We start from the raw sequence: 23,538 nt of genomic DNA, 5'->3' as shown, positions 1-23,538 counted from the left end.
GCAACATAAAAGCATTCTGCTTCTGCAAGCTGGCAGGCTTCAACCATCCTATAAAAATGACAATGCTATTCCTATTCAAGTCTGACAATCCCCCCCCCCCCCCCAAAAAAAAAAAAAGATTCTAAATTGGTGAGCAAGGCTCATAAAAACTAATAGGCTATTAAAGCTGGATGCAGTGTTGAACTGTAATCACAAACTAAGTATATGACCCATTAACAGAGCACACGTACGCTCTCTACAAGCAAAGTTCATGCAAATACACCGTTGTAATCAAGCAAAATAAATCACAACACTGCCAAAAAAAGCTTGTGTAATCTCATCAAATTATTTATGTAAAACCCCTAAATAGTAACATGGACTAACATCAATGATCACTCCTGCTAACATGACTGTTCAAACTGTGACTTTACCTAGTAATCAAGGCCACATGGTCACACTGTGCATTCCTCAAATTAACTCACTCCTCACCAACACTGAACTTGCAGCATTCTCAAAACTTTAAATGTCTCCAGTAATTGGATCACTGCAAGAAACATTCCTACAAGGAGATCTCATCGGTAACTTGCCTTCATTTTCCACATTCCTTCTCTTCTCACTCTCTTGCTCTGCCTTTCTTTGGTATTCATTCAATCGGTGTTGAAGCATCATTTTTTCCTTTTCAATCTGTGACACGACCAATTCCAAGTTTTTTCTTTGATTGCCCTAAGGTTATAAACCATGAATGATTAGACCATACCCAAAATATTTTTAGTTGGTATTGGCTTATTGCTAACATTCAGGTACACAATAAAAAAACTGCTCAGCCAAAACAAGGAAAATGACATATTTATAGAACCAAGGGATGGTCAAGGAAAATAATGTATTTATAAAACCTAGGAGTGATCAATCCAAGTAAGGTGTCATTCACGTTGACCTCAGGACCCTAACAAAAAATTCCTAGTAGCTGAAAAGAAGTTTAAATAAGAATTTTGTCTGGACAGATTCCTAAAGTGAAAAGCCAGATATTTTTTATCACCTGATTTGGGATGGTTGTGACATCTGTCAGGCTTTTATTGGCATGTGTATTACCAAGCAATATTATATTTTGAGTGTTGTCATCAATAAAAGAGAAGAAATTTCAAACTGGTGTCATCTGTTCTAGTCATAGCTCCTGTACTGTAGGGCAATATGGGATAAATGTATGGAGCACTGCTAGCAATAAAACTTGGCAAAAAAGATAACTGCTTGGGTGTCATAAATTACACACACACATCTGGACACTAAGCCCTAAATCCAAACAATCTTAATTCAACACTGCTCAGTTCATCTGATGGACTGTAACCACATGTATCTCTCAAAGACATTTCAAGACAGGGACATTTTGTAGTTACATCTGATTATTTAGGAACAGCAGCACATAGTTCAGGCTGCACTTACAGCAGCATTTTGCTGAAAGGATATAAATAAAGGGATATAAAATATATAAAGGATTCGTTGAGATGAACACAAATAGGCTAAGCCCTGAAAACAAAGGTAAAGTGTGATCACAAGACATAATCGTGTTTCACTAGTAAAGCTCAGACAAGATTTAGTAAAAACTCCAGAAGATAAATAAAGTGGATTAAAAAAAGAAGAGTAGAATACAACAGCCTTACCTCCTCATCCAGTTCCTTCATTATCTTGTCAAGTTTAATATTTGACATCCTAGGAAAGAAAAAAATTGTTCAGAACAGGTGAGTGCTGGAGACTTAGGGTCAATATTAAGGGTCATATAGACTTTCTGATACAAGTGTGAAAGTGACTCAGTCAAACAAAATTGGTGGGTTATTGGCAATAAAAATAGTAAGCTCCCAAGATGTAGACCAAATACATTTTAAGTCTGCAGTTTGGATTTGTTCATCAACACTCAGTGGACATCACATGATGTGAATGTATGGTCTTTTAAACTGTAAACATTAATCTGCAGACGCTCATATTATCTTTATATGTGGACTGCGGGCTTCTTTTTCTATCACCCCATTTGATCTCATATGTACACCCAATCCCATGTATACTTCTTTATTTCCACTCAATTTGTATACTTCATAAAGAAAAACAAAGGATAAAAGCATGTGTACACACTTAAGAGCTGGTCCACACCCTATCAGCATTCCGAGATAACATGTTTGTTTACCAGCTAAATGGGATTTGCAGTACTGGGTGCAAAACAGAGCTGTGAGGCACTAAAAATAACAAAGCTGATACATTTTCAGTATGTTTAAGAAATAAAATAAAAACTGCAGCCAAGAAAAAAAATTGCCGATATCTGAAAACCATCACTCAAATGTCAATAGGTTGGCCAATACTGCCACTCACTTTCCATGGCAAAGATATAAGTGATGTCTTTATACACGTCACTGAGGGTGTATTTCAGAGTAGAAGACTAATGGCTGCATAGAGTGTTTTATATGTTTATCTTTGCAGCATTTCCTCAAGAAGGTTAAAAAACTAAATGCTTTATGAAGTATTAAAAGTCCAAAAAATGCCTTCCACTGGCCAGTGCAGTTTTAAAAAGCACAACAGGGAATCTGTCCAAAACTAAGCAAGGTTTATTTCCTATAAAAAGTGAGAAAATTCACTACACAGAATGGCAGACTGGTGGCATGAACACATTTGAAAGGTATCAGAAAGTAATACCGCATCTCTGTTTTGGGTGCGTCAGTCAAAATAATAGTCAGGGTATTGACAATGCAAATTTCCCACAAAAAAAAAAAGGTATTTTTTAATAAAACCAGTGACATGTTCCTAAGACTGTAGAGACAACTTTAACTTGGCTTAGAAATCAATATATGCAGTAATGGTTGGGGGACACACTGAAAGTACGAGAATGCCATACATGGTTTCCAAGCCAGGTTTAGGATGGTCAACAATGGAAAAAGAAAAGCTGTGAAGCTGAAACTGCCCCTTTTTAACACATCACAAGTACTCTTTGCTCAGCTAAGTTTTAGAAGTGAAATATAGATATTCATGATACCAATGTTTCTGACCTGCACTTTTGCTCCATTTCATCTTTCAGCTGCATTTCATTATGCAACTGTTCTTCCAGTTGATAAATGTTCTTCTGCAAGTTCTCCACCTAGAGGCAGATAAAAATATTATGCCGTATGAATTATTTAAAACAATCCAACATACATGCCAATATGAAAAAAAACCAAAAAACATTTCAATATCATAAATATATAAAATAATTATATATATATATATATATATATATATATATATATATATATATAGAAATTAAATTAATCCATAAACATAACATAGTAACCAGAATCTCAACTATTAACACAAGTTTTAACTTATCCAAGATCACTGCTTATAGCAATCAGTCATGTGTGATTTTATTTCTATTATCACATTCTTGTGGGAAGCATAAAGAAGGTATAAGAAGGTAAGGTAAAGTCAAAGCTTTATTGTTGCTAATTTATTAAAGTGATATGAGAATCAGCTGGAAGTCGTAAAAACTAAACATGCATGTTTTGTGTTTTTTTCCTCCGATCGTAAATCTGATCAGATGTGCTTGATCATTAGTATACATGAAACAGCTTGCAAAACTTTGCTCAATGGTTACCAGCACATCTGCTGTTTTCACAAGACTCCTAAGATCAGTAAACTATTGAATTCGCTTTACACTAACTTTATATTCAATTCTTCTTCACCGGATCTGAAACCGGAGCAGAAAGGAGACTGCCTATGTGTATTAACCCTGTACTTTACTACTTTATGCATTTTGGGACTGGACATACCAAGTTTTTATCTACTTTGGAGCTCGATCTGTTGTCATCTGGACTCTCAGCAGGATGACCTAAATACCTACAAAACAATAGCAGGAGCAGTCAAGTACACAGATATCATAGATTTACATTATGTACAAAAATTAGTAACACTGTAGTCATTTTGTGTTTTATCTTACTGTCTGTTACTGTAATATGTGAATCCTACAAAAGGAAGCTGATTGCCCACAAATGCTTTGGGTATTGGGAATGTTTCTTCGTCCCCTTTGTCGTCCTCCAAATCATCAAAATTACTGGTATCCACATCACTGGTTAAATCTGGGACAACTGGAGCCACAGCTACAAAGAAACATAAAATATTTCCAAAATCATATTGCTTTTACAGTCCAAACAAACATCGGCACATTCTTAAACCTTGTTCTAGGAATCCACCAAGATTCCACCTAATGTGTAAAAAAGGTTTGAAAAAATTTGAAGCCTTTTTATAGAAGCTACAATCAGTGAGGTGATCCTGAAGACATGACCAAATCTGGCTACAAAAACAGTAGCGATGGTAATTAATCACTAAGTGGATTCTGGTCAGTTGGGCAACTATTCTAGTACTATCTCTGCCTCCCCAATAAGGTTCTTTAATTCAAAGCAGAGGATTATGTTTGAACTAAAATATAAAATTACCCATAAAATAAAGTTTAAGCTATCCACCTGAAATATTGGCACCTGATGACAAAGGACTTACTATCTCGAAGAGTCTCCCACGCCCACTGATCATTCTTGAAGAAAAGATGCCTTTTAATTTCTTCCACACCATTCCTCCCCAAACGGGTTTCCCTGTTAAAGAGAATATTTTTTATTCTAGAACATAAAATAAACCGGACACAAATCTATATAGTGCAAAAGAAAACAGGTTCAAAGATATTGTTTTGGCCAAGTTTACTCTTAATGTAAACCATTTATCAAAAGGACCAGCAAATCCATTATTGCGGACTGCTTTATTTGAAAAAGATATTGCCTATAACGTAATGTTTGGTAACAACCACTCCGGCCACTCAAACCTCTATAGTAATACTTAGTATGATACGTGTATGTATAAAAAATTGCATATGAATTATTAGGTTTCATAGAAACTAATCTAATTACCCTATAAGTGTGACTTTATCACCTGAACCTACTTATTGCTGGAGTCTTTTCTCAAGCACTGGGGAACCAAGCCATGATTATTAGTTTAAACAAAGAAATGTAGTTCTGGTTCTATGCTTGTTTAAAATGGTCTTTGCCTGACAACTAGCACAACCTGCTAAGCTGAAATATATCACATTTTTGTTCTTGGGCTTGGATAAACTTTAAATCAGTAATCATTTATATAACTAAACAAAAAAAGTCACTCATCTTCACTCTACGTCACCCAATCTCGCACTGCGCAGGCATGAGACTGGCTAATGTAGCAAGCGGCAAACAGGGAAAAAAGTAGTGCTGATCTCACTGCACATGCATGAGATCAGCATTGCGTGCGCGCCCCCAGAAGAAAAAACTCCTTTGAGATGGGGTATGCACAAAAAGGAAACCAGAAGCCATAAGGTATGGGAGGTGAAAGAAATGGTGGTGTTAACCCCCAACAAAAAAATAAGGCAATTTTTACCTTATATAAAAAGGGTTGTCTAGCCTTTTATGTAAAGTAAAGTTTTACTTTAGGCCCGCTTTAAGGGCTGGAATCTTTTACAATGTCAAATATTTCCTGACAGACACTTGTCAGCTAGTTTCTATAAGTTTCAACATGCTCAAAATTTCCTTTATATAGATGAAAATGACGGAACAAGATCGTGATTTTATTCATACGGCACACAAAGCTGGGTATATAGATGATTTTATCTGACCGTACAAGTGCTTCTGTATGCTGCCTTATAAGGTTTTCCCTTTCAGAGCTGAGAGCACAAGAGTTCTATGTCATATCATATCCTACAATGTGCAATGTCAAGGTTTATACCAATTAGTTACATTTTATATACTAAAATAAATTATCTTCTACAAAAACAAATATGTAATTATTTCCTGTACTCCCAGGAACATGTTAACATAAATCTAAAGTAAAGCTGACTCACTGTATCTGCACTAGCTGTAACCTATACCAATCAGATCTACAAACAATCTCATTGAACTTTGTTTATTCTTGCGCCTAGGATTCTCTAAGCCACCTCCTCCATTCCTCAACACATCATTTGTATGGTCTCAGAATTAGAGCTCTATAAATACACAAAGGCATTTAGACTTCAGTCTATTTAAATATCAGGCTGCTGTATAAAAATGGAGTGCTACTAAAAATCCTGAAAACACCGACACTTTCATGTATGTTCCCTGAGCTAAATAATCCAATAAGCCCAATAACTAACATCCTGAGATGTGTGTAGTACAGGAAACAAAGCCCAAACTACACAATAGAAGATGGTCTCTTGTTTTTCCTGCTGCCAAAGTGGACCAAGTTGATTACATTTAAAAATAATTTTCAGAATTAAGTTTTTGGATTGAGATTTATTATTAAACCAGCTTTAACTGATGTGCCCACTTTGGAAAGATTTTTCTTTACATCCTACCACGGTAACATCATATTGCATCCTAACATTAATGGTGTCCCAGGATCAAGAAATGAATGATTTTTAGATTAAAAAAACCTTTCCACACCACACACCATTTCAAACAGGTAGGTAAAGTAAATGGGCTGCGTCACAAAATAAAGCTCAACTTAATTTTTTTATTTCAATCTACTGAATAGTTTACCACTGAATAATACAAAGGTGTTCAAAACCACACAGGAGCCTTGGAGGAGAAAAGTCTGTCAGCCGCCAATAGCTGTAAAGTACCCATCTTTCTGCAGAAACAACACTCTCTCTACAGAGACACGCCCCATGAAGACAGACCAATACCCCTGTAATCGGCAAAACTGAAGATTATAAACTTGAAAGAAAACTGCGCAAAGATTTTGGCAGTGCCACAGGAGCACATGGTGGAAATTTTAGTTCCACTTTAAGGAATAAATAATTAATAGAACTTTTTAAATTTGCATCACCCCCCAAGTAATTTATAACCGTGTTTACTTATCCAAAAACCTAATCCTACATGGTAGTTCATGTGCAGATTGTTCAGAGCACAAATAATCTGACCAAGATAGAGGAGGCGGCAAATAGTGAAGCCTGTGATGGAACAATGACAGGCCAGTATAAACAGGGTTTGGTTCCACTTTAGAGAAACTAGGGCAGGGGTGCTGGCCAACAGTAGAAATTTATAGGTACAGCCCCCTAAGCACACATTACTGTGGACCAAGCTCACAAGCCCACCAAACTTGCCAAGTCAACATAGATGAAGCCTCTGGATATACAGCTGACTGATTTACCCCTGGATCCTCCACCTTCATTATTAAAAAAAAAAAAAGTATAATATAAATATATTGTAGCTACTTGATGATTGTACGACTTCACAAGCCAAAGTCCACTTATGTTGTAAGTTGGCAAATACACGGTAAACCAGAAGTCATAAAAAACTAATAGAGAAATATATTTGTGAACCAATATGCCTAAAACGTTTGCACAGTAATTCATGCAGATAACCAAGCCGAGCCACTATGAACACAGCACCTAGTATTCCATAAAAACATCTACATAGGTTTGGTCACATAAAAAAAATACATTTTATTACCTGTCAGTGAGAAATGCACATATCAAGTTCTTTGCTTCTTTTGATATTTCACTGTCCTCAGGGAATGTAAGAGAGTTCTTATGGTTCATAATCTTACTGTAAGTTCCAACCAGAGAATCAGCATAAAAAGGTGTATCTCCTACAAAATTCAGGAGCAAAGTACATTGATTAGTTATTATTAATATAATTACACTCATTTTTTATATACTGAAAAGATACAACCAGAAATTGATGTTTACTGAACAGCAAAAAGTCCATATGCAAAAAAATTCATTTTCATAATGAGGGTTCTTTACATCTAGCACTAAACTTTAAGTGGCATCTACTTCCATCTCCACCCTCACCTGGTTACTGGAACACCCACACATGAATGCTGCGTAATGTCACATCTATGTGAGAATGCAGTCAACTACTAGGCACTCTGTGGAAATCATGTGTGGTTATTTGGCCTGTGACTCTAAATCTACCAATACTAGAAGAAGCAGAATGGCAACTAGGCAACAAGCATTTGCTACCAAGGAAGTCAAATAAATGGCAGCATCAATTTTCTTCAGGATAAGTTCTTGTTAAATAAAATTGGTAGTGAAGTATGAAGGTTTCATTTGTTGGCAAATTGTTGAAAATACTACTTTATTGGCCGTCATGTCTAACCAATAGGTCCAGCACTTTCCTTTTAAGCAAGTACTTCTGACGTAGAGAGACTTTTTTTTTTTTTTAGTGACTAACATTGTTTTATTCCAGGAAACAATAATTTACAGAAGCAGGTGGGTAAATAGTTCACCTGAACACAATACTAATCAACTGAGATACAGAGGAAGCTCTAAACTACTGCTTAAAAACTGGTGAAGAGTAAATACACACAAGGATATAAATCACTTACCTACTAGCATTTCATACAAAAATACTCCTACAGACCACCAGTCACATTCTCGCCCATAGTAACCATCCCCACCTTGTGACTTTAACACTTCTGGGGAAATGTAATCAGGAGTTCCGACAGCAGTGTCACATCGTACCATTCCTTCCTGTGTGGCAGAAAGACAATATTAATGGGTTTTAACAACACAGAACAAGAATTATCCAAACAGTAAAAGGGTCTATTGTTTAAGTCTAATATACTTAAAGTCCCAAATCAGGTAGATGTTCAGGACATTTTAAAGATGCACTCTGATAATAATCCTATTCTGATAATAATTTAACTTTTACAGCTCCCAACAATTTCTTTCTTTTTTTGAAAGAAAAGTCCTGTAATGCAGCTCTTTCTCTAAACCCTAAGAATCCTATTGAACCTTGGATTATTACAGTGGGAAAAGTTCTTCCAGGTTGCCATTGCTACAGCTCTCATATACCCTCTGTGGTGGTCATGTGCCAGGGTGCAAGGACCCTATGTAGCTAAGCAACTGCCAAGAACATTTAGGAAAGTCAGATATCAGTACTCTAAAACAGATATAAGTACTGGAAATTGACTTGGTATTAGCTGCTGTACACACCCAATACAGAGGAGCTCAGAGGGAAAGAGAAGAGCAGCACATGGAGCTAATCAGATAAGTTGCAGTAAAAGAAGCACACTAATAGGATACATAGAACAGACTCTATTCCCTATTCCAGGCTCAGTACTAGATTTGGGCAAGAGCCGTCAATGAGTTTATGCAGCCAGCCAGCTTTGCTCAAGATACCGTGTTTCCCCGAAAATAAGACATACCCATAAAATAAGCCGTAGCAGGATTTCTAAGCATTTGCGCAATATAAGGCATACCCTGAAAATAAGACATAGTGATAGGCGTGTCATTCTGTGCCTGCTGCAAGCTGAGGCATAGAGGGAGGATAGAAGGTGAAAGTAAAAGTCTCCTCAGTGAAGTGAGGAGCAGGACGCTCTGTTTTAGGTATTATGTGTTCTCAGGAGGGAGAGGTAAAGCTGTGGCTAAATATCTTTCCCACTCTCAAACTTCTGCCAGCAAAACTGACAAACTACAGCTTCCACCAAAAGTTTGCTACAGGTCACACCATTATACTCACAGGAGAGCCCTGGTGTGACAAAGGTAGGCAGGTTTGCTGTACAAGGGATGGCTCAGACCTACAGTGGGAGCAATCTTGCACAGTTTCCAGGGGCTGGCACCCCACCAGCTACTCTGTGCTTGAACTGTAGCACTGCTTCTCTACCAGCAAGTGTGGATTTTACAGAAGGTAGTGAGCGATTCTGAACCACTTACTGCCGCCCACATTATTTCTCCATTACCTGCATGTAGCATCTCCCCTAAGGTAGCAGTTCACTGGCATGAAGAAGTAGCCACACTGCAACCTCACTGCCAATTAGAACATAGTTCACAATAGTAGTGTTAAGCAGTTTTAGGGTTAATAGCTTCTTTTGAAAATGAATTACCTTGAAACAAATGGTTCAGTTTTCTGTCCCACACATTGCTTTGAGAGACTTTTGTAGTCACTTACAAAAGCCTGAAAACGTCTAGAAATTGGCATCTGTTACCAACCTTGGGCACATAGCACATTATGCAGCACAGTGGCTCAGAGGTTAGTGCTCTTGGCCTTTGCAGAGCTAGGTCCCAGGTTCGAATCTTGGGCAGGACACTATCTGCAAGGAGTTTGCAGGTTCTACCTGTGTTTGCCGGAGTTTTCTTCGGGTACTCCCGTTTCCTCCCACATTCCAAAACATGCAGTTAAATTAATTGGCTTCCCCCAAAATTACCCTTAGGCTGTTAAAGACAGATGCTCATGATATGGACATTAGGTTGTGAGCTCCTTTGAGGGACAGCTTATGACATGACTATAGACTTTGTACAGCACTGCAAAATATGTCAGCGCTATATAAATACTGTGTAATAATACAAATAATATTAATAGCAGCAGTTACCGGCAAGCAACTGGGAGAGATAAATGCCATATTATTTTAATAACCACTAATGTTAACTTAACTGTTATGTTCATGTTATGCTAATGATAAAGCAAAAATATGACACTTTTGCACTCCTATAAGAAATTACACTGTTTACAAAACATGGGACACTAGAAAGCTGGGTCACAATACACACACACTGGACAGTTGTGGAATAATACAAAGACGATGGTAAAATGGGGACAAAGGGGCATTGTTCAACATTTAACAACTATAATGTCTTGTCAATGTATGTACAAGTCATTTACTAATCATGAGGTTTTATCATGAGGTTTTTTTTCAATATACAAATCAGATTTTCTTTTATGATGAACAGGTTAGAACCTTAACATGCAGATAATGAAGTTTATCTTAAGCCAATAATGTAACGCACCTTATTCATCTTCATACATGTACCAAAATCTGCAAGTTTTAAATGACCGGCCTTATCAAGCAGCATATTGTCAGGCTTCACATCCCTGGGGAGGGAAAAAAAAAAAAAAAAAAAAAAGATTTCTTGAAATCATTTAAAAAGATTTTGAATAATTTCATTATATCTGTTCCATGTAAATGCTGATGTCATATTTCATAATTAAATCATCCCCCAAAAAAGTACAACAAATATAGCTCAGCCAGAGAACGTAGCTATGTAGTTACTGCGACACAACGCATACAAATGTATACTATATTTAGGGATAGTTAGCATTCCAAGTAATGGAAATACAAAAAAATGATGGATAATAGATGTTAAAAGGGAATGAAAACATAAACAGACAAATGTGTACTGTGGAAAAAGTACACCATTGCCCTTGGAAGCTGGTATATACTATTTACAAGAAATACTTGGTAAATGCATTTTAAACAACTACCTAACGCTTTTTGGGAACAACTTGACATTTTTGAGCATGCCCCCAAATAAATAAAGATTAAAGAATAAGAATCAAATTGATACTTTAATAAGGTATTTCCATATACTCAGTTACATTTAGAGCCATTCCTTGGTAGCTTGCTGGTGTGTTATAGTTCAATATTGAATAGCGGCAACTTTAAAATAGATGGATTCACATTCCAATCAATCACACATTGATACAAGAATGAAAAATTCTAAGCTATTAGTTGATCTAATGACTTCAGGATGTCAATGTCCTAAAGCAGCAAAGAAAGCCCAGACCTTAACATTCCTTCCAAACATGTCTATCATTACTGCAACCAAGCAATTTTTTTTATTTCAGTTTTGTCAGTTTATGGCACATTGCCTTTGCACATATAGTAAATGGCAAACTATTGTCCTAATCTAATAGTACTTCCTGGTCAGCAAAGGTTTATTCCTTTGCACAACTCCCATGCACTTTAACTGGTGCAACCTCCCAGATTGTAGATTCATATACTCCACATTGGAATACTGGGGCATCTTGAAGACTTCTTTCAGCATAAAACAATCAGCTCTTCAGCTCCCATTTGCTGAGCTGGCCAGAGCAGGACAAATTAGCAATTGTTTGAAATGTACACCACTAGTTGAATACTTTCAAGTTGTGTAGATATGTTAAATTTCTGTCACTGGAAAAAATCTTTCTTGACAGTTTTTAGCATTAGTAGAATAAGCTGAGAGCTGTACAGATGGCATTGTTCAGTCCTATGGAGAGCGGAGGGGAAAGGATGTGAAGGATAAAGTATCAGCATAATAACTGCAAGACAACATGTTTTTTTTCAACCTAATATTTTTAGCTGGAGTTCTGCTTTTATTTAATGTTACCTCCATTTCTTCCAACAAAGCCAACATAATCTGTGTAGTAATGATAGCACATTATAGTAGCAGTGATTAACAGCATTATTTAAAGAATGTGCTTACCAATATTTTAAAAGAAATAGAATATTTTAAGCATGCATTCCAGCCTATGTTGAATCTGCTAAACTGTTACTAATATTGCTTAAAGCTCAACACCATACATTCAGCTGGTGATGGCAGTCTGACTGACTCTGCCCAAGAACCCTATAGCTACCCAAAAACAATACATCAGCACTTTCTTCTCAGGAATTAATTTAGTAAAGACAGTAAAATAAAGAAAACACAAATTAATAAAAGATATTATTCTGTTGCCCACCTGTGAATAAAACCCATTGAGTGAATGGCATCTAATGCTAAAACAACTTCAGCGGTGTAAAACCGTGCCCATTTCTCTGGAACATCATAGTTGCTCATTAAATTTACAAGGTCTCCCCCAGGCATATACTCCATCACCATATACAGATAACGATCATCTTGAAAGGCATAAAACAACTGTAAACAGAAAAAAACAAACAAGTTTGCCTGAATTAGAAGATCAGAACACCGATTAGAAAATAATACACTAATTCTAGAATAGATAAGCTACAGACAATATAATGAAATGTAACAATGGTATAATAAATAATTAGAACAATTATTAGAGCAATGGTATATTATAAAATCATACTGCATATATTGCCTATTAAGTCCTTGTGACCTCAGATTCACATGTAGTCCAGGTCAAGGAGGAAGGAAAATTTCAAAATGATTTGAAACTATGGTATGTCAATAACCACAATACAGCATTTTAAAGGGAGAGATATGTACTTGGAACTACAACCAAATATTAGCAATTCAGGAAATAATATAATGTTCAATTAGGGCCTAAAATAGCAGTAGGGGGAATATTAAGCAAAGCACAAGTGCTAAAATTTTTAAGTGCTAAATATAGCTGAAGGCCTTAAATACAGATAATGTATAGTTCGATGCATTTTTGGGTATACAATAATAAAAAGCAAACAGGTAAAGCAACGGGAAAAAAACAAAACTGTTCATAAATCTGGAATGTACAATTTCTCGTTCACATGTGTCAGAAGGCAGGGGCAAATTACACGACTGCAGTTTCAATCAAAAGAATTTGGGAGTAAGGGCCTTCTTTTATGTAGGGTTTGTGTTGTGTTTTGGGATAGTATGAATAGCTAAATATAGATAAACATTTTATTAAATGGCTATTCCAAAATACCTGCACAACCCAAGGACTGTTAGCAAATGCCATTATGTCTCGTTCTTCCCAGAAGAATGCAGAATCTGATCGCTTTATCATTTCCAGCTTGCTTAATAGCTTCATTGCATAGACTTTTCTTGAAGATTTATGCCTTACCTTTAAAAAAAAAAAAGAAATAGGTGGTTAGACAAAGCAACTTATAAAAAGTAAACTATTGGAAATTTTTTTCTCCTAAACCTAAATCAGTCCTGGAGTGTATCTAATACAATAACGTGCATTTGGATTAATGTTAAGGAAACTTTTTCACAAACAAACATGTATGTGGGTTATCCCAATACACTGAGACTGAGAGGTGTGCATGCACCCTAGAATAACCTTTACCCCATATTGTCAAATTTAATTAAACATAATCTAATACCCTACTCCCCGAACATTTACAGTGGAGCTTAAAAGTTTGTGAACCCATAAAATTTTCAACATTTTTAGATGAATGTGACCTAAAAAATCACCTGATTTTCAATCAAGTCCTAAAAGTAGATAAAGAATAATACATGACCAAATTATATCCAATAACATATCTGTGTGGCAATGTGAATGGTGCTCCCAGTATGTGGGGTAAATGCAACTAAACGTTTATGGTAGCCCATAATCCGTTCTCCACTTTCCTGTCTGTACACAATCTGTCTGACTGTTAGTTAAATCCAAACTCTTAGAGATGGTTTTTTGACCTTTTCCACCTGCGTGGGCATCATGAACATTTTTTAAAGGGTCCTCCTTTGCTCAAACCATGATACACATCCACAATGGTGTTCTATCAAGGCTTTGCTGGATCCTCATTCTTAAATTAAAGGAAAGGGCCACTCATGCTTGATTGTCATCCAATTGATGGAAAACACCACAATCTCCTTCAAATTGTATGATAATTGTAAGGATTCACTTATTTTGCCACACACGTTATTGGATCGTTTTTTTTTTCAATGAATAAATGACCACATAGTTTTTGTTTTATTTAACTAGGTTTTCTTCATCTACTTTTAGGTCACACTCATATATGTGCATCTATTTCAATATGGCCCTATTTCATTATCAAGTTAAACTTATTTGTCAATAAAAGTGGGTATAGTTTGCTTTTCAGCAGACACAGCTAAAGGTGTAACATGTACCAAGTGTTAGTTCTGAGTAAATGATTACAGCAGATAAAAAAAAGTTTACACCCCCCCCCCCCCTTGTTAAAAATGCCTGCTATTTGTGATATTAAAAAAAAAATGAGACCACAATAAATCATTTCAAAACTTTTCCCAACTTTATTGTGACTCATAACCTGCACAATTCAATTGACAAACATTTGTTGGGGGGAAAAATATAAAACGATAAGCTGGTTGCATAAGCGTGCATATCTTTAAACTAATAAACATTTTAACAGGTGTTTACACTTTTTATATCCACCATAAGTCCACCTTTTTTTGTCTCTGGCTGTAAGTGACAGGATTATGATAGACTATTATGAATGGTAAAAATATTACACATTGGGTTTGGGCCGCTGAGCTCCTATTGGCTGGTGGTGTAACCAGCGGTACATTCCCCTTCACACCTCTTATTAGTAGGCACAGGCAAGCTGACATACATACCAACTGAACTTCTCCAAAAGCTCCTCTGCCAATGACCTTTACTACTTCATAGTCTTCTGCTTTCATACGCAAGTCTCGGATTTTACTTATCGTATCTTTATCTAGATTTTAAAAGAAAAAAAATTCAATCACTGCAATTACTATTTTTGCTTTTCAGTTACCAGAAATACGATAACAGCACTGGGAAAGACAGATGCAATGCTGGCAGCAGACTTCTTGTCTTATATTGGAATACTAGATTTTAATTTAAACCATGTACTGGGAATAACAATAATTATTTGTATAAACCTGTCACTCCATAAACTGGAATACATTTACAGATTTCCCAGTGGGCAGATATTTTAACTCCAAATTTGGTCATGGATGAAAAAAAGTCTATTTTAATCCGCTAGGGTCAACATTGGCATGAGATTGTATGGAAAAAGCTCAAAATGCTTGTGTTCTACAAACAGAGAGCTGTTACACAGAAACACCAAGGCATAATAAAATGCGAATATCAGTATTTAGATTGTTATCCTTTAGAAAATGTCACTTGTTTATGACTTTCATATTTATCTCAGCCTTGAAGCAAAGAATTTTGGAAGCAATGATTAAAGTAACCCGCAGTTGTAAAAGTCTTAAAAATATCTAAAAGCTTTGAGAAGTTAATAAAAAACAAATAAAAGCATAAAAATATTGCTTCAAACCAATCCGAGCCTTATTTTCCTGACAAATAAATAGGCGGCCTAAAAATGTAAAGTGGACCTTTCAGTCAAGAAAATAACTTTTGCTTTTAAGGGTAAAGGGAAGGGGAGGGTAAAGAAAAAGAAAAAACACATGTAATTTGCCGTTTTATGTTTTTTTTTTCTTAAGGTGGAACTAAAGCCCCAATTTTAGCACTGGAGATTTAGGCAGGGGGTTACTGCAGAAAGGCAGAGGCGATGTCCCTTTTGCAACTGTTCCTACCTCTGCCTGATCATTGCCCCGATGTCAAATTTTGCTGAGCATGCGTAACTCAGCGTTGGTTGCCAGGAAAACACAGAAAGCCTGGTTTCCTTGCACATGCTGGGGATAAATGAACATTACGTCATCCTGGCAGAGCCAATCAAGATGGCTCAAGATCGTTTTCTGGGAAGTAAAGTAGGTAGTCATAGGTTCAGTTCCACTTTAAACACAGCAAAAGCCTAATTACTTTTTAATTACTTTAGGTTAATGATGTACTTCCACAAATTGAGGAGCCACAAATAAATAAAAAGCTTCAGTCTCCATATTTGTTTTTTTTTTTTTTTAAACATAACCTATAACTATGACTGGTAAAGTGTTACTCAATGCCAAGTAAAACAGCAAGGCAACACTTAGCAGAAAGACTATGCACAACCAAAATACAAATGTAGTATTTTCAAATGCTACCATTTTAAAGTCAGAGGTGGAACTTTCCAAAGTGAGTCTATACTGGTAGCATAGATTAGATCAACATGAACAAAGCAAAAAAGCATGTGCAAAACGGTTACTTCAAAACTGTCAATCGGCCCCGTCATAGCAAAACGCACACAGGCTTGGAAACCACTGCTGGATATAAACCCTTCCTACCCCAAAAAAAAAAAAGCTTTATTAGGAGACAGAATGTAGAAAACTTGTGTCTCGTATCCACCGAAGCTCATTTATACACTGGAGTATCAGGAGTTAATGAACAGGCTTTCCTAGATGTATTTGTCTTTAATATATTTACATAGTTACCTCCTTGACTACTTACTAATAACCACTCCTTAGACAACCATTAGTTAAGATATGATATATAAAAGAACAGATTCAGCATCAGCGTTAAAAACCAGAACATGTAAAGGGGATTCTAATTTACTAGTAGATTTATTCAACACCTTCTTTAACATCTTAATCAAGTGTTATCTCATGTCACAGTGCAATATACACCTATCAGTACTCCAATAGATTATAACCCTTTAATGCTGACCTACTTCTATAGATTAGGAAAGCAATTCCAGAAGGCAGATGTTTCCAAATATTGAACTCTACTGGAAATGAAAACTCAGCAAACTCACCCCTTGGGTGGCCAATGTTTTCTACATTCACCCCTTACAAGCAATAATGTTATTTGCGCCTTTGGCATTTGATATATCTGAAAGTAATGGATGCCTCTGTCTACCCTTTTAGGCTGTGGTCCCATTTTTTGACCCCTACATGACTGGCGAGTCCTGTATTAGCAAATGAGAAGAAAAAAAAATAAAAGTGTGTGGCCTGGGATACAGGGTGATGAATCCCAAAGACGTGGAAAGAGGCACCAAAGTTGAAAAATGAAAGGGGGTAATGAAGCGTGAGCCGCCAATGAGTCAAGAACGCAGTCTTCTCTTTTCCAACCTTTTAACTTGATATCTGTTGTTAACGGACAAGGTTGCTTTACGCATTAAACCTCACTCTCAAACCAAATAATCAGTCAGGGTGTTTTAGTAAGCAACAATAATTTAGGAAGGTTTATTCAGATGGAAAAAGTACAGTAAACCAAGATCGTAAAAGCATAACCAGAAGGAACATCCCCATGAACAAACATTTAAATAGATTCTCATCATGTAAGGCACTCACACAAATACATGGTTCTGACTGACTGAACTTCAAATCACACGTGGAAAAATTATAAACGTGTTTCCAACTTTCCTGAACCAAGCAGAGGCATTTTGCTTTCTCTAGAGAGAGGGTAGGTAGCTCTGGAAACAGGACAGATGATCATGTGTGAGAATATAGGAGAAATAGGGGCCGCAAAAAAAAAAAAAAAAAAAAAAAAAATTGAAGCAATTTTAATATTGCAACCTGGTGTTTAACAGTAGGGGGAAAAAATCTCACCAGAGAACAAAAGCAATCAATCCTAAGTTACGATTAATATCTACTTGGGATCCATAAGGTAACCGTATGCGTGGAAAAACAAATACATATCTTAAACTTAGGTTTTCGAGAATATTGCTGAACATTTTCCCTCCTTTGAATATTATGGGGAACATTCGAGGATAAGAGAACAAAGGCCAAGAGAAATGTAATGAACAGTCAGAAAGCAGAGGGGAAAATGAGGAAGATGGAAGGGACTAGAAAGGGAAAAATTAAATAAAACTATATCTAGTCTGCCACAGCACAGTCACAAATCGGCAGAAATGATTGTGGGCAGCGTGAGAGAAAAATACCCACCAATTCCTCAAAGACTTGCCTGGTTTCAGGTTTTAACCTAATAGGCATGGTGACCAAACAAGGAGAATCAAAATTAACTAAAAAAGAAGAATCTTGAAGTAAGAAGGGAAAGACAACTATCTCTGGCGTCAATATTCACCAGACACTGTTGGGTCCCCTCTCCAAATGAAACCCTATTGGATGATTCCTGACCGAGACAAGTCACACCCCCATTGTCATAAACAACACAAAAAAGCTCATATCTGAAAGCTTAATTAGCTCTGAAACTCTGCAGGAATCATAAAAATATTCAAAACAGAGCTGAGAACAGTAAGAAACAAAAACTGCTCATTTTAGCCATTCCATAGTTATAACCAGTCAACCCAAAAAATAAGATAAGCCAGTTACAGAGAGTCCTCCACCAAGGCGGTACATAATTTAAATGGTATGTATTATCAAAGCACTTTAAACATGTCTAGTAGAGTTTACCAGCTGAAGGAATTTGACAATTATGTGCTGTTTATATAGCAAGGGAACCCAATTCTATAGATGAAAATGAAGTAAATAGTACAAACTTGCTCCACACCGATTCATTGCAACATGGACCATGGACTAGAGAGTCCATGGGTTATGTTAATTGATCCCGGAGACAAAAAAAATAGTCTCTATAAAAATCACCAGGCTTTTTCTGAGTGCTGAAAAGAAAACAGTCCGCGGATCAATCCTGAGCAGTGAGTAGAAAAAATAGAACAACAAAAGAAGGGATGCTCTGATGTTCACATCCATTGTCTGGACAGAACAAAGTTTACACTTACATCTATTTAGGAAGTTGTCAATGTTCTTGTTTTTCCGCATAGCTGGGAAGTCTAAATCATATACCATAGCATCCAGTCCATCCTGCAAAATAGAAAGAAAAACAGAATGGTAAGCAGTCATAAAAAGAAAACAATTAAATGTTATTTTGAATAAAATGATCAAAACGCCATCCTATAGCAGGGAAAATCGCTTAAAGCCAAACAAGCCCAATGTATCCACGTCTGCTTCATTAAAAATAAAAAAAAGGCATCCTTCCAGAACTTTTTTTTTTTATTTTTATTAATATAAAGGTTAGTTGACTGGCCATCATGGCTCATCCTTTAGGGAATGACTAGCTTAGAAAATATATAGGCAGTGACATTAGAAATCCTGGTCTGCATATTTAATGAATCTGAGTGTCATTAACTATATCTGCTAGGTATTCCATAACAAAAAAGTTACATTTTGACATTAAGCTAGTAATTTGGTATCTGCCTTTTACAATCTTCTATAAATAAAGTGGCACACTGGAGTAGGACTGGAAACATAAAAAGAAAATGCTTATGGAAAGATAGAGATGGCCAAAATAAGCTGTGGTTGACCCTTCACTATACATTCAGCAGGGTAGGGTATATAAAATTTACTTTATTTCTTCTACAGAAAAAAATACAAAATGCAATACAAAATGGTCCATTCCATAGCAGGCGCATAATTTGCTTCTCTACCAGGTTCCAATCATCGGGAAACTTTATTGACTGAGCCAGGATTATTTAATTCCCCCAAATGCCAAGGCAGCACCAGAGATGCCGGGATACCCAGCAGATTAGGTGATGTATGCAGAGCTGCACATTTAATAATTTAACAATTATTTAATAACTAAAAACCTAAAGTTGCAGTCCTGTAAAAAGCCAACTTCTGTTTTTTTTTATAGAAGTGACCTCACTGGCTATAAAGCCAAAGCATAATTCCTATAGGGTGGCAAGGATTGAAGTAACCCTCTGGAAGGAGACCATTCTAAGCATTGTAAATCAATAAGGTTATAATCTTGCGGCAGGCAAGAAGAAAAATATTAGAAATAAGATAAATTCAAATTTTTCTGCTCAAGGATGAGGCCCATAGTTAAAAGTTAACTTGTGACTCCAAAATATAACAACCATTCAATATCAGTTGGTGATTTTCATGAGATCATTCAGAGTTCGGAGACAAGTTAATTCGACTTGCAGCTGACCTAAAAACTTTAATTGACCTGCTTCAAGCAGCTTATGAATTGCCACATACTTTAATCAATGAAAAGTCACAAAACCTCCAAGACTCTGTATAGCAACGCAAGTGATCACACAATTTTCAAGCTTGGTTTTAAAGCTTCTGCCCCTCTACCCTGCTTACTGGCTGAAAGCAGACTGCTACCTGTTGAGTAATTAGGTAGGCCAGTGATCTAGGAAACCCAACACAGAAAACATAAATATGGACCAGAAAGTGTTGCAGGTGTGTGTGGATTACCTACAATATCCTTTACATGTCAGAATATTAAATCCATGCTAACCAGTTTCGTAGACAGTGCACAATCTAACCCCAATCTGTTCCTTAAAGGAAGGCTCTGCCTTTAATGATCAGACTTATAGGCCATTACTTGTTTTGTTATAAAATAGAACGTGTGAGCTATATCCAAACAGCATCTGTTATAAAAGAAGTCAAACTTATATAGTGGAATTGGTAAAATTTTCACAAATAGTTCACAAGAAAGTACAGTTGCATGTAAAATGACAATACTGCACAACACAGACAAAGCCCATAATCTGAACATACTCCTACTGTATTCATCTTGGACAAAAACCACAACAGGAATATGATCAGAATTAAGTTACATACACATATTAGAGTTTTGACTCTGGATATAAAGTAGAAGAAAAAAAAGAGAGTGATAATGGTTATCTCAGTCATTTAGTGATCCAACTACTAAATGAAATCAGCAGATCACTGTATGCACACTAGATTTTCACCAAGGCTTGACCCCATTAGGTTCTTGGGGGGGGAAAGTTTTGTTTTGACACTGTAATGAAAACTTTATGTATTGCTATATGACAATATTGCTATAGTGCTACACGGCTTTTACCAGTTTTAGATCTGTTAAAGCCAAAGAACTTCAACTGCAGTCTGCAAGGGGGTCATACAGGTTACTTTCTGACCCTTTGTAAACCATTCATTCCTTTATTACTACAATAATTATATTTGAATGCAAAAGTTAAATTTGTGAATATCCTTGTACTGGAGTCTTGCACTACTGGTTAAACACTCTAAAGCTGGTCTCCAACCTTTCTGAACGCAGGGCCCAGTAACAGAATAAAATTTTGCCAGTATTTGTACAGCTTACATACATTGCTCTGCCATTTCAGCAGCTCCTGTGTAAGCAGTGTGATGAGAGCCGCCCGCTGTTTGTGCTCCTTCCGTCACATTGTCACTAGCTTTAGAGCGGTGTAAGGAGGGCCGCCAGAACTACTGCTGCCTGCGCTTCTGCCTTCTACCCATTTGCAGCCCCCAACTCGCTGGCCTGGAGGTTGGGGACCACTGCTCTAAAGTAGACCTGAGCTTTATTCATTCTTTGGATCGGAGCTTCTTATATAAGAAGTCATCACATTACTAATCCTCAGGGGGCTTTGACAAAGCCCTGCCTCTACCAAGATGGCTGTCTCTACAATGACACTGAAGAACAAAACACGCTAAATCTAAATTGGGATTTAGATTGGCTATAGAGAAGCTATTAGTAAAACTGGTGGATATCCCTTTATCCTCTGCTTGCTATTTTGGCACAACCAAGGCCCCCTTTAAAGCAACCTTCAGCTTCAGACTGAGGAAGTCAAACATAATTAGGGTGCTGTGTGAATGTTCAAGAGAGGCACAGGCAAGAAAGTAGGCCTTTTTTTAGTAAAAGAAGAATGCCCGCAGTCTTGGCCAGGTACCATGGTGACAGCACTATGTTTTACCAGGAAAGAAAGAGAAACTTTCACAATATGTGGGAGGTTTAGGTATTCCTAAATTCTGTACCCCCCCATAACATGAACACATCACAGTACTGAAAGCAGGGATCATATTCAGGTAACACAAAGAAACAGATAAATCATGATTTAAAAATATTTTAATTAAGAATAACTGTTATATTATTTCTAACCATAACACCATAAATGAAGTTTTGGGTGGATAAAGCAGACCCTAGAATATAAAAATAAACAGTACTACACTTGTGAACTGCATTTTATTCTGCAGTCCCAGAAAGGTTTCCAGGCTTCCAAAGATAACAAAATTCCTGGAGTGGCTGATGGCAGCAAAATGCTGAATGGTGCTACACCATAGAACATTGCGCTCTTTTACTTCAAAATCACTTATGGGAAATAAAAAATGATATCTTAAGCAAAATCCTACAGACTTTATTTGACTAGTACACATGACAGTTTCAATGTCTACACTACATTTAATTAGCTCTGCTTTTCTTGGGATGCAGAAAGTAATATGCTGCTTTTTTCCATGAGTGCCAATCATCATGAGCCCTAACCAACCTCTAACTAAAGTCTTATTAAAAATACACAATCAGGCAGGTGGTTGGCAATGTTCCATCTGCAATAATTGTTCCTACCTGCCCAATCGCCAACCAGGTGCCAACATTTGCTGAGCTGCACATGTGCAGCTCAACGTTGGTTGACAGGGACCTGGCTTACCTTGCGCATGCTGGGAATAAATTAACTCCCACATCGTCATCCCGGCACGGCAAATCAAGAGGTACAAAGGAGGAGGAGGAGGAAAAGAAGGAAAGATGTGATGGAAAAGATGAGTAGTGGGGTTTATTATGCTTGAATAGCCTGCTGATCCTGTCAGTCCACAGCCACATTGTGTGAAGAGCCCTCTGTGTTGTCAGAGTTATAAGCCATACACAAGGAAGGGCATTTAAAGAGTTTATAATTGAGATTTTACATTTGGTACCTTTACACTTTGGCCTTATCACTTATAAGTAAGTCTGTACCAAGAAATTGCAAGAGCAAGTTTACAACAATAAGCTTGGGGAATAGACCAATCTATGACCAAGTAGTGCTTTCCGGATTCTGGCTACAATAGGTTACATAGAACTCAGATTAAGGTATAATGAATGAACTTTCTGGCAATGGCACAGTTGCAGTGCTTGCTTGATAGGAACATTAACTGCTTGCTCTTTGTCTGGAACTGTTCTTTCATTTCTGGCATATCTGTAGTTCCCTCTGATTTTATAAATATAACGCCCATGTAGAGTAAAACAAAAATGGAGACCCTCGTTTTTAAAACTTCAAATGATTGTTTGGCTTTCAAGATTTTCTATTGATATTCACTAGAAATTCTTAAGCAGCCTATTAATAGAACAGAAGTAACTAAGAACAGCGAGTGAAAATGTCACTCTCAGGAAACGGATTGTGTTCATGATCACCAGGCAGCTTTACAAGCTATACCTGACTGCACTGTTCTGTTTTGTATCCATTCCATACAATTGTACAGCCAAAGCCCATTTATTTTTCATTGTTTAAATATACTTGTCTATAATAATGGCAAACAAATAACTCTGCATCTTTAATAAAGGATAGAAAAGCCATCAGGTGTTGAATGGTCTTTTGTTTGTGTGTGTGTGTATATATATA

The 23,538-nt window shown here is 36.7% G+C and overlaps 1 protein-coding gene across 3 annotated transcripts in view; it reads right to left on the bottom strand.

Annotated features, from left to right (window-relative positions):
* Nucleotides 1-23,538, bottom strand: part of ROCK1 (Rho associated coiled-coil containing protein kinase 1) — a 68,772-nt gene that overhangs the window by 23,575 nt on the left and 21,659 nt on the right. For all 3 annotated transcript variants that reach the window (XM_072411340.1, XM_072411338.1, XM_072411339.1), the window contains exons 2-14: nt 18,904-18,985; nt 14,942-15,042; nt 13,332-13,469; nt 12,426-12,601; nt 10,718-10,802; nt 8,317-8,461; nt 7,437-7,575; nt 4,489-4,580; nt 3,932-4,091; nt 3,765-3,831; nt 3,006-3,094; nt 1,635-1,683; nt 567-702 (exon numbers count right to left, since the gene is read on the bottom strand). In XM_072411340.1, coding sequence (XP_072267441.1) covers nt 567-702; nt 1,635-1,683; nt 3,006-3,094; nt 3,765-3,831; nt 3,932-4,091; nt 4,489-4,580; nt 7,437-7,575; nt 8,317-8,461; nt 10,718-10,802; nt 12,426-12,601; nt 13,332-13,469; nt 14,942-15,042; nt 18,904-18,985 — 1,459 coding nt within the window. The remainder of the gene's footprint in view (nt 1-566; nt 703-1,634; nt 1,684-3,005; nt 3,095-3,764; nt 3,832-3,931; nt 4,092-4,488; nt 4,581-7,436; nt 7,576-8,316; nt 8,462-10,717; nt 10,803-12,425; nt 12,602-13,331; nt 13,470-14,941; nt 15,043-18,903; nt 18,986-23,538) is intronic.

The sequence above is a fragment of the Pyxicephalus adspersus genome, chromosome 5 (assembly GCF_032062135.1).
Source record: "Pyxicephalus adspersus chromosome 5, UCB_Pads_2.0, whole genome shotgun sequence".
NCBI lineage: Eukaryota > Metazoa > Chordata > Amphibia > Anura > Pyxicephalidae > Pyxicephalus > Pyxicephalus adspersus.
Note: the sequence above shows the minus strand (reverse complement) of the source record. Positions and strands in the feature narration are given on the sequence as shown.